The 10,987-nt window shown below is 49.5% G+C and overlaps 1 protein-coding gene across 1 annotated transcript; it reads right to left on the bottom strand.

The window, feature by feature from the left end:
- Positions 1-903: 903 nt before the first annotated feature.
- Positions 904-9,705, bottom strand: Sh2d7 (SH2 domain containing 7). The gene is made up of 6 exons (XM_047541981.1): positions 9,530-9,705; positions 8,048-8,137; positions 4,733-4,898; positions 4,272-4,478; positions 2,465-3,151; positions 904-1,036 (listed from the first exon to the last, which is right to left on the bottom strand). Exons 1-6 carry the CDS (start codon positions 9,703-9,705, stop codon positions 986-988), a joined length of 1,377 nt encoding a protein of 458 aa, XP_047397937.1. The 3' UTR covers positions 904-985.
- Between the last annotated feature and the right edge of the window lie 1,282 nt (positions 9,706-10,987).

Here is a 10,987-nt window from a genome sequence, read left to right as displayed (position 1 = left end):
TGTGTCCAGACCTGGTGACTGGGCAGGGCCCTGAGGGCTCCTTGGAGATAGGGTCACCAGGTTGGAGCTGGGTCTCATGGGTGGGGTCTAAGAACCACTCCAATGGTCAGGACTGGCTGAAGGCAGAGAAAGTGAGGGTGATCTGGTCACATAGGGATGGCTACTAGGTAGCTCTGTGTGACCACTGGCTGATTCCAGATGTCACCCAACAGTGAATCTCAGGCTGACCCCAAACTTGACCTTGTCGTACTAAGAATTATCTGCTCAAGCCCTGACCACCTCTGTGGTGCCAAGTGGCCTACTCCTGTCTGGGCCTTAGTTTCTTCATCTGCAGCACAAAGGGATTGGACTGGGTACTTCTTAGGATCTGCCCAGCTTGCACAGTGAGGTTGGGATGAAAGCAGGATACATAGAAGAGCCGAGGGGCAGTTCTTGGGAACCTGGCCTGCTCCAGGATCAGAGCCATGGCCTAGAGGATGGGTCTTTGTAACCACATCCCTGGCTCTGGTCCCTAGGGAACAGAAGCAGAGGATGTGACTCGTAGCCCTCCTCTCTGTCCTGCTAATAGGTCCTTGAGAAGGGGAACTGGTTTTGTTCTCAAGAGCAATTACATGATGTCACTCAGTCAGTTAGGAAAATGTCTGTCCTGGCTCAGGACCTGCCACGTTTGGCAAGTGGGCTGAGGGACTGAGCCCTCTGCATGTTCATCTCAGAAATAGGGGCACTGACCCCTGCTGTTGACCAGTACCCATTCTCTGGCCTTATTTCCTTCTCTGCATGGACTGGAGGCACTGGGGAAGCAGGACACAGCCAGCAGCTGCAGGTGGCTAGAAGGTCCTTCCCACCTCTCTCCAGGTAGACACCTAGTATGTGTCTCTGAGCCACTGGTTGGGCTTAAGAATCCGAGGGCCACCCTGCAGGTGAGCTGACGGCTTTGCAATAATCCCTGGCATAGCCTGGATATCAGGAAACTCACTGGCCCTCCTCAGAATTTAGCCTTCTTGTCTGTGAAGAAGAGCCTCCGGAGCTTGTCAGGCTGCAAGGAAGGAGAAGATGCTGGCACCTGAGGGTCCCCAAATAGGGGAGGAAAGACCCTAGCTCAGGGGCCCATCAACACAGGCCTGGGGTTGGGGGCCCAAACTGGAATATTGATGATTGCTTCCACAAGCCTCTCCCAGTGCCTGAAACTCATACCTTCAGCCCTCCAATTTGGGCTGAAGAATTCACCCTCTTCTGACTAAGAAGGGAGAGAGGAAGGAGTGTATTAAAAAAATAATAATAATAAAAAAAATATATATATATGGTAAATAAAGCCCAGCTTACCTCCCTGAGTGTCCTTGTCTCCCCTAACCCCAGTTCTCTACCCCAGCTAAGGCCTTGGCTCTGCACTGGTGAGGCAGGCTGGGGGAGGAGTTGACCTAGGGCCACTGGTTTGGGAGAAGATGGGACAGCAGCCAGCAGACATGGGATGTGGCTTCTGAGGTCCTTAAGGGACAGCCCACTGCCTGGCCCAGGAGGGTCAGGACCTCAGAGGCTGTTATGTGTGGGAACATGGGCTCAGCCTTCCCTGAGGGAGTTGCTAGAGGGGTTCCCTGGAGGCCTTTCACCTGGGATCTCAGGGTATCTCTCAGGGTTTCTAGTGCTTAAGCCTGAGGCTGTGCCCAGGAACTCTGGTTCCACCGTTGCCAGGTATAGGCAGAATGCTGCTGGAGCTGAGGACTCGGGGGCCTGTTTTGCTTCCCTGGGAACCCTGGACTAGCCCCACCCTGACCACCTTCCTCTGCTCTCCTGATCCCCACTTCTTCCTCTTTTTCCTTATTAGAAACCCTCAGAATTAACAGCCCTATTCACCAAGAGCCTTCTCTGTGCTATGACCAGACCTTGAGAAGATGTGTAGCACTATACTTGGGCAGCTGCTGTTGGATACAACCAGAGGATCAGCCCATTTTACAGAGCAGGAAACAGAGATCCTGGGTAGGGTTGCCAAACAATATAATGCTCAGTTAAATTTGAATTTCAGATAAATAAGGAATAATTACAGTTATTTGAGACATACTAAAAATATTTATCTGAAATTCAAATGTACTTGTGTGCTCTATATTTTATCTTGTTAACTGGCAACCTAGTTGCCATGGAAGTTATCTTGCCCAAAGTTACAAAACTAGGAGTGGCTCAGCCATGATTGAACCCTCAGAGATCCAAGCCCCCTCGTGACAGAGAGAGGGGCAGAGAACATGGTCTGCTACAGAGAAAGCTCTTAGTTGGGCATGGAGGCTCCCATCTTATACCCAAATCAAGCAACTGCTTCTCTCACCACTGTCTCCATTAGGTGAATGTTGGGGTTAGAAAATTCTTGACAACGGAAGTGTTCTGACTTGCCAGTGCCTAAAAGCTATAGGTCCCCTTACTATCATCAGGTATTCCCTAAGGGCAGGTAGCCACCCACCCCTCCCATGGAGCTCACCTTGTGTGTTCGTCCAGTCTCCTTGCTCTTGGCTGCTGGGATTTGCTCATAGGTGTTCCCAGGCTCTGGGAGCCCTGGGGTCCCCAAGATCTTCTCATAGCCACAGTCCATGGGCCTTGACAGTTTGCTATATGTGGGACTGGTCCCAGAATGCGGAGGCCTGGCTGGGCCACTCCAGCAAGCTGGGATCTGCTCATAAGGACTGCCTCCTTGGTTTGGTGGGTCCCTGGCCTCCTGCAGGAGGCCTGCTGTCCCAACAAGCTCATAGGAATCCGCAGAGCTGCCCTGGGAGCAGGACTGAGACTCGTGGTCCTGTTTCAGAAACCCCTGCCTCCAGGTAGCAGCCCGAGATCCCAGGGCCTCAGAACTTGGGGCCAGAAGGAACCCCCAGGAAGTGGAAGACACTGTAGGGCCCTGGTCTGGGCTCACCCCAGAGAGGGCAAGGCCTGGGTCATCCAGTCTATTCTGGTCTCCATCTGAAGGTCTCTTCAGAACCTCCCCACCTGGGGAGCAGGCTTGGCCGTCAGCTGGAACTGGCCCATGCCTGGCGGATGCCTCGGTGCCCAGGCCTAGCCGTGCCTGGTTCATCTTCTTCAAGTCTGCATAGATGATGTCATTGGGGCCTGAAAAAGACTCGTCCAGGAGGGAGGTGCTCCTCTCAGGGAGTGGGGGTACTCTGATGGGGGTCTGGAGAGAGAGGGACAGAGAACCTCTTAATAGGCACCCCATTGCTAGAATGCCCTCAGGTTAACTGGACTTTCTCTCATAAGCTAAGGCCCCAGTCTTGGTTTCAGTTCACCTGTTACATGCCAGTGTTGGGATGTGACATTCAGGGTTCCTGCCTGTTCTCATGCTAGAGAACTCTGATACAGTCTTTACCTTGACATTTAAGGCCTTGGGCTACCAGCTCAACTCCCCACCAAAGCTTAGTCACCCTGTTCTCCTACCTCCAGTGTGGTCCACTTATACCTCAGAACCCCTGAACCCATCTACTCACTGCTGTTCCCTCTCAGAGTGGCCCACCCCCAAGTCCATCACTGGTGTATCCTTTCAGCAAATACTTAGTGAACACCAGCTATGTGCCAGCCAGTCTTAGGCACTGAGGACTCTGGTGAGCAAGACCAGCCTTTGGGAGTTGACATTCTAATCTGGAGACTGGCAACACAGGCTCTATTACATAGTATAAGGAAGGGCACTTTATGTACTATATGCTCTACTAATTTATCACAATATAATGTGGTGTCATAGCACAGTCAGTGCTGTAAAGAGCAGAGAGAGAGAGGATGGCAGGTGGGAAAGTGAAGAGTTTCTTCTGTTCAAGTGGGCCTTTCTGGGAAGGGATATTTAAAGAGAATGGAATGCAGTGAGAGTGGGAGCCCTGCTACGGTCTGAGGTATATGCAGGGAAATCTGAGTCCCTCCCATGGGGTGCTGTGAGGTAAAAAGTATTGGCCACAGGCACCCCACTCTACAGTTTACTAAGGTATTTTAGGTATTTCACATCCATTCTCTCATCTGAGCTTCAGGAATGGTAAACTGAGGCTCAGAGAGGTTGCATAACTTGCCCAGAGTCCGTGAGAAAACAGCCAAGACCAGGCTTGAAACAAATCCCGCTGGTGGGGGCAGGCCCTGGCATGGGTGAACCCCTGACTGGTTCCAAGCTGGGCCTGCCTCTCTCCTGAACTGGTGCCCCCCACCTCTGCAGCTGAAGGGACTGGCCAGCATGGCCTCTCAGGGCCTGACTGTGGCATGGCACCCACATCACTGGTCTAGCATCCTCACCCTGGGCAGCCCAGAATCATCCTCACCTTCATGCTTTCCTCCTCGGAGGGGTTCCAGGGACTCACATCCAGACTCTTCTTTGTGTGCAGGAAGGAGATCTGGGGCTTTGCAGAGGGACAGGGGCTGGCAGCTTTGTTGGGGATCACTGTGAGGGGTGTGGATGGATTTTCCAGGCCCAGGTTGGTCTGGCGGAGGCCCAGGGTGATGGCATCATACAAATCATTGTCCTCCGGCTGGGGGCAGTGGGGACAAAACAGGCCTGTGGTTACACACTCCCAGCTGGCAAGGACTGAAACATTGCCACCAGATTCCTGACCTTAGATAAAATTCTGCCACACTCTCCCCTTTTCAGAGACCATGACCCCACATGGAGTGCCCCTTAATGGCAATAAATAGGGAAGGTGAGAAAAGGCACGTGTCCAAGTGATGGACACCCACACCTGGACACCCAGCCCTCCACCCTCACCTGGGGAAAATGGGTGCTTACCCGAGGGCAGGCAGCAGCCAAGGTCTCCCCAAAGGGCTCGAACTGCACTTCCTGGTAATGGCGCACCAGCTCAGTCAGGGTGCTGTGGCTGAGGGTGTCGCCTGAGATCAGGTATCGACGGTTTCGGAGTTGGTTGATGACAAAATGCCGGCAGCGATCACTACCCCTGCACACAAACACAGGTGGTCTGGACTGCTGGCCGTAGGCAGCTTGACTTTGGCCTGGGGTCCAAGCTCCAGGCCTGGGTGCAGGAGAGGGGCTCCAGCTCTCCATCCAATGCAGACCTGCCTGACCTGGGGTTACCCTTCTGTCTTGGAGCCAGGGAGTGCTTCTCAGGGACCTGGGGAGAGGTTTTCAAACCATGGGGCTCTGGGGACCTGGGAAGTGCCTAAGCTTCTCTGGTGCAGTCTGGGAGGTCAGGGTCAGGACTAGGGCAGGCCCTTGGTACAAAATTTAAAGGGGCACCAAAAAACTCAGTCATCAAGAGAACAAATAATGCAATATTTTAGATCAGAATGAATGCAAAAATCCATAATGCGCAAAATATCAAATTTCAAATAAAGATCCAAACTTACACCTTTACAACTCAGCCTCAAACTAACTGAAACCATGGGTTTCGTTTCCTACCACCCCCTTCAGCCTATAAAGTCCTGCCTTCTTCCTTTTCCTTTTATATGAAAGAATAACTGACAGTGAAGTGTACACATCACAAATGTGCAGCTGGATGAATTTCCATATAGGAACACACCCAAGCAACTGCCATGTAGATGGAGGTATAAAAACTCTCCAGCCCCCAGAAGGCTACCTCAGGCTCCTCCCTGTCACTGCCCCCATGGGAGCCACGGTCTGACCCCACCACCAAGATTCATTCTGCCCTTTATGGAACTTCATAAATGAAATTATACAAAATTTCTCTTGTGTCTAACTTCTTTCACCCAATATTATGTTTTCTGGGTTGATTCATGTCTGTGTTGAATTACTTCCCCGCACCCCCCCCCATTTATGTGCAGTATTTCATCCAGTGAAAAATCCAGTCTATTTACTATATTGACAGACATTTCATTTATTTCCAGATCTGGGCTGTTATAAATACAGCTGCTGTGAATATTCCCATTTGTGTCTTTGGAGAATATACCTACTCCTTTCTGTTGAGACTATAGCAAGGTGTAGAATTGATGGGTCAAGGGTGCACCTGTACCTAAATGTGCCAAATCATTTTCTAACATTGTTGCCAAGTATGAGAGCTCCAGGTGCTATTTGGAGCCAATATTTTGTACCAACTATTTGGTGCCATCTGTCTTTTCACTTCAGCCACTCATTGTGGTTTTGTTTTCCCAATAACTAATGATGCTGAACATTTTTTTCATGCATTTAGGGGCCTTTGGATATTTCTTTTTGAAGTGCCTATTCAAGTATTTTGCTTTTATTTATTGAATTGTCTGCTTTTGTCTTATTTATTTGTGGGAGTTCTTTACATATTCCAGATAGGAGTCCTCTGTTACCTATATGCATTGTAATACATAACTTCCCCAAGACTGTGCCTTGACCTTTCCTTCTCTTAGTGGTATCTTTTAACTGTCAGAAATTCTTAATTTTAAGGGAATCAAATTTCTCAAGGTTTTATTTTTACGTTTAGTACTTTTTTGTGTTCTCTTTAATCTTTGCTTATCCCATTTTCAAAGGCATTTTCATTTACCTATGAAAATAACTATTTTCTTCTAGAAACATTGTTTTGCTTTTCTCTTTTGGATCTATGAGCTGTCCAGAATTAGTTAATTTTTGGACATGATGTTAGGTAGGGATCATTTTTTTCCATTTGTATATCCCATTGCTCCTATACTAATTATTGAAAACAGGAATTGCAGTGTGTCTCTTGTAAATCAGGTAACCAAACATGACTGCACTCTCTTCTGTCCCATGTCTATTTGTATTTCTTTGAGTGGCTCCTTTTATCTCTTTCATAAGTTGGCATTCTGCCTAAGGTCTCATTTGAAGGAAGAAACTCAAAACAACAACAACAACAAAAAAACCCACACACACACCAGACACAGAAAAAGCATTTGAAAACTATCGACTTATACTTCAAAGTGCCTAGCATAGTGTCTGGCACACAGCATAAAAATAACTATTTTAACAATGACTAGCATTTATTTAATCCTTATTATATCACATGCACTATGTCAAGCACTCTTAAAAGTATCAATTCATTAAACACTTTCAACAATCCTATGAAATAGGTATAAGAATATTCCCATTTTACAGATGAGACAAGGGAGTAAGCAAAAGAGACTTATTCAACGTTGGGATTTGAACTGGGACTGTCTGGGTATTTGGTAGTTTGGAATCAGAATCTGAGGCATTTGAAGTTTACCCTAGAGCCCTGGCCTCCTTCTCTGCTTAGGGGAGCCTTCTCTCTCTTTTGCCTTTCCCAACCCAACCTGTCCTTGGGTCAGGATTCAATGTTACTATCACTGACTTTGTCCTTGTCCCCTTGCCTCTTCCTTTCTATCCCCACAGCCCTACCCTAGCCCAGATCTCACGTATCTCACATACAGCCAATAGCATAGGTCCCTGCCACTCAGACGCTTCCAGCCTAGGCTTCCTGAAGGATAAAATGGGCTTCTACCCACATCACCCTCATGGTCTACAGAATTAGCCAGGCATCCAAGGCTGTCTTTTATTTTTATTTTTATATTTTTTAATCAGGGATTGAACCCAGGGGCCCTTAACCACTGAGCCACATCCCCAGTCCTTTTTATTTTTTATTTAGAGACAGGGTCTTGCTAAGTCCTTAGGGACTTGCTAAGTTGCTAAGACTAGTCTCAAACTTGCAGTCCTATCTCAGGCTCCCGAGCTATTGGGATTACAGGTGTGTGCCACCACTCCTGGCTTCAAGGTTGTCTTGAACTGTCCCTTCCCTCCTCTCTGGGCAGGAACCATGTGTCCTGCTGCACCTAGCCACTTGTGGTTCCCATAACATCCTGTTCTTGTACACATGCAGTTCTGTATACCAGAATGCCCTCTTAAGCCTCAATCACACCCTCCTTTCTGCCTACTAAATTGCTGCTGCTCCTCCTTCTGGGTTTGACGCTCCCCTCTGGGAGGCCTTCCCCAGCCTCCGTTTGGGAAAATGTGCTCCCCTGGCCCTGCTCCCCACTGAAGGCTGTGGATAGTACTGCTCAGAAAGTGTCTGTTGAGCATTGTTGAGTAATGGATGAATGAGGGAGTAAGGGACGCAGGGCCTGGGGAAAGTCAAGCAGTGTGAGCTGTTGGACAGGCTGGTTCCGAGAGCCTGAGCCTACCTTCCCCTCTTACCTGTAGGACAAGATGTAGCCAGCAGCCCGGTCACTGAGTCGGATGAGGAAGGAACCAAGAGCTTTGTCCCTGAGTAGTTGCTCCGTCTCCCTGCGCAGAGAACATGCCATTAACTGGGACCTCTGCCCAAATAGTAGCCTAATCAGCCTAACTTAGACCTACCTCAGAGTCCCTGAAGGCCACACCCTTGGGCCTAGGACACAACAGTCCTTCAGCCCTTGACAAAGGACATCCTCTGGTCTTTGAGTCTGCAGCCTCTCAGGGCTACCTGGTTTCTGTCTTGGCTCAATTGAGCAAATTCAAGACTCAGTCTGGGACTGCATCAAGTTCCTGAGGCCACATGCACCTCCTTTCTCCCTACTGCAGCCTCACCAGCAGGGACACTAGCTGCAACTCAAGTCACACTCTGTCTACCTGATGGCTGTGGATCAAGGACAGATCCATACAGCTGGAGATTTTTAGGTTGAAGGGATCCTCCCCTCAGGACCACTGTGTGCAGTGGTGTGAGATGTGCACTACACAAGAGTTCTGCAGGGAGAACATGCTACTATGCCTCAAGCCTGGTCACAATAGCAGCTCACAGGGACTCACCACACCCCCCTTCTTGTCCCCATAAGCCCCAGGCAGCTACAGATATTTCTACATGGTGCCAAGTATTTCGGAGACATGGTGGAAAATTCCAGCTGTTTTCTGGTTTGGCAGTACATAGCCCAGATATTCCCTCACTCACTTTCTCACCAAATACTTAACCAAGGGCCTGCTCTATTCAGGACCAGCTACATAATTTGCAGGGTCCAGTGCCAAACGAACATGCTGGGCCCCTTGTTCAAAGATTATTAAGAATTTCAAGATAGTGACAGGAGAGCATTAAAGTGGGTGGAGGTCCCTCCTGAGCACAGGGCCTGTGCAGTTGTACAAGTTGATGCCATAAAGCTGGCTTGGCTCTATGCCAGGATGTACCGGGACCTGGTGACTGATCAAATGTCTTATTCTTTATCTGATGTTTTGGCTACTTGGGGATCCAGCCCAATTGGAAGGCCAACCCTGCACATCTTGGCCTTTATTCCTAGGGTAACAGTACACCAGAGTTTGTCTGGGACAGCCCATTTGTGACAATTCTCCCAGCTTAGTTACGCATAGTTCCCAGTTTTGGTGACAAATGATATAGTCCCCTAGCCATCCACCCAGTTATTCAAAGTGGGGCTGAGTGTGTTCTGCTCCCACCTGGCCTTCTTTCAGCCCTAGCAACCCTAGACCTGAGTGGTGGTCAATCCCCCTCATACATAGCCTCTCCCTCTGCCACAGAATCAGCCACCAGAGGGTGTAGTGCTCCTTAGTCTGTTCCTCCATCCTCCTCCTTGCCTGGGGTCCCTGCCTAGCACAGGGAGAGGGCAGGAACCAAGGGTTCCAGAATGCTCAGGCCACACGCTCAGCCCAAAGGGGCTGTGGGCTGTGTAGCCATGTGGACAGGGGCAGACTTACTTGCGGGTGATGAATCCATGAAACCAGGCGGGCAGGGCACCATTCTGCAGGATGAAGGGGGCCTGTGTCTCCATGAACCACTTCAGGGCCAGCTCCTGGAGCTCAGCCAGGGCCTGACTGTCCCCTGTCTCCCCAGACTCCCTCCCCAGGCTGAGCTGCTTCAGGCTTCCCTCCATGTTGGCAAGCACTGAAGCTGCAGCGGAGCCCAGCCAGTCTGCAGGCCGCTATATCTGTCTGTGCTCTGGCTCATTTGCCTGAGCTCCCGACCGCCCACAGTGCACAGGAGCCCTATTGTCATCTCTGGGTGGTGGCTAGCTCTCCTCTCTGATGCTTTGTGGCAGGGCACTTTGGCTGACTGGAGTCACAGAGGGGAGGACGACGATAGCAGCCCAAGATAGGTAGGGGCGGTTTCCTGGCCAGCAGATGAGCTGCCTTGCTGGGTTTGGCCTCTCTCCCCTCAACCTCCGGTCTTTATCACAGCAAAAGACCAGACCCTGGCTGAAGTCCACAGCATTGTCCCAATTAGCAAAGCAATGGATTTAAACTCTACATATCCTTCCCTCATGGAGACCAGTTGTATTTTGGTGGGGGAAGTTCTGAGCTGATTAGTTCTTCCTTCCACTCAAGATTTATTGATTGTCTACCATATGCTATGTGAATCTGGGTCCTGGGAATAAAGTAATGAACAACACAACAATCTGCCCCCATGGCACATACAGTCTAAATGCTCTAAGACAAAGGGAGAGGAAGACACCAGAGAGCACATAGGCCACACTCCTTAGGTAGAGGGTCACTGGAGGGACTCAGACTTGCCCAGGAGGTGACAGTAGAGCAGTGAAGGGGGAAGCCAAACAGGTACCTGGGGGAAGAGATGCTGTTACCAGCAAAGGGAAAAGCACTTGCCACCGCTATGAGGCTACACATTGCTGCAGATTCTAAGGAACAATGGGGAGCTCATGTGGTTGCAACAAAGTTGGAGTAGCTGGGTCCCCAGAAGGGCTGGGCTAGGCCTTGGATAGGAAGTTTTGGAACAGTGTAGGGCCATGGAACCCTTTGTTCATGTGAATATCCCTGATCCCTAATGTGCTTCTGATTTTCACAGAAGAAATTCAGGGCTGGGTGGACATGAAGGCAGCAAATGTTTCAATCAGTTAACTCCAAGACCTGGATTAGAATCCTACTTCCATCACATGCTGACAGGGAGCCCCAGGGGAATTACTAAGTTGTTGCAAATATCTAAATTTCCTCATGATGGGAATAATAAGCACTTTCTAGACTCTAGGGTCACTATGAGGACTAGATGAGAGCATAATGGTAAAGAATGAAGGAACATTCACATAAATTCAAAAAAGGCAGAATCAATCAATGGTGATAGGAGTCAGGATAAGTTATCATGGGGAGGTAATGACTGGGAAGTGGGCAAGGAGCTGCCGAGTGCCAATCAGGTTCTAATTTTTG

Source organism: Sciurus carolinensis, chromosome 2 (genome assembly GCF_902686445.1).
Source record: "Sciurus carolinensis chromosome 2, mSciCar1.2, whole genome shotgun sequence".
In the NCBI taxonomy this organism is placed as follows: Eukaryota; Metazoa; Chordata; class Mammalia; order Rodentia; family Sciuridae; genus Sciurus; species Sciurus carolinensis.
Note: the sequence above shows the minus strand (reverse complement) of the source record. Positions and strands in the feature narration are given on the sequence as shown.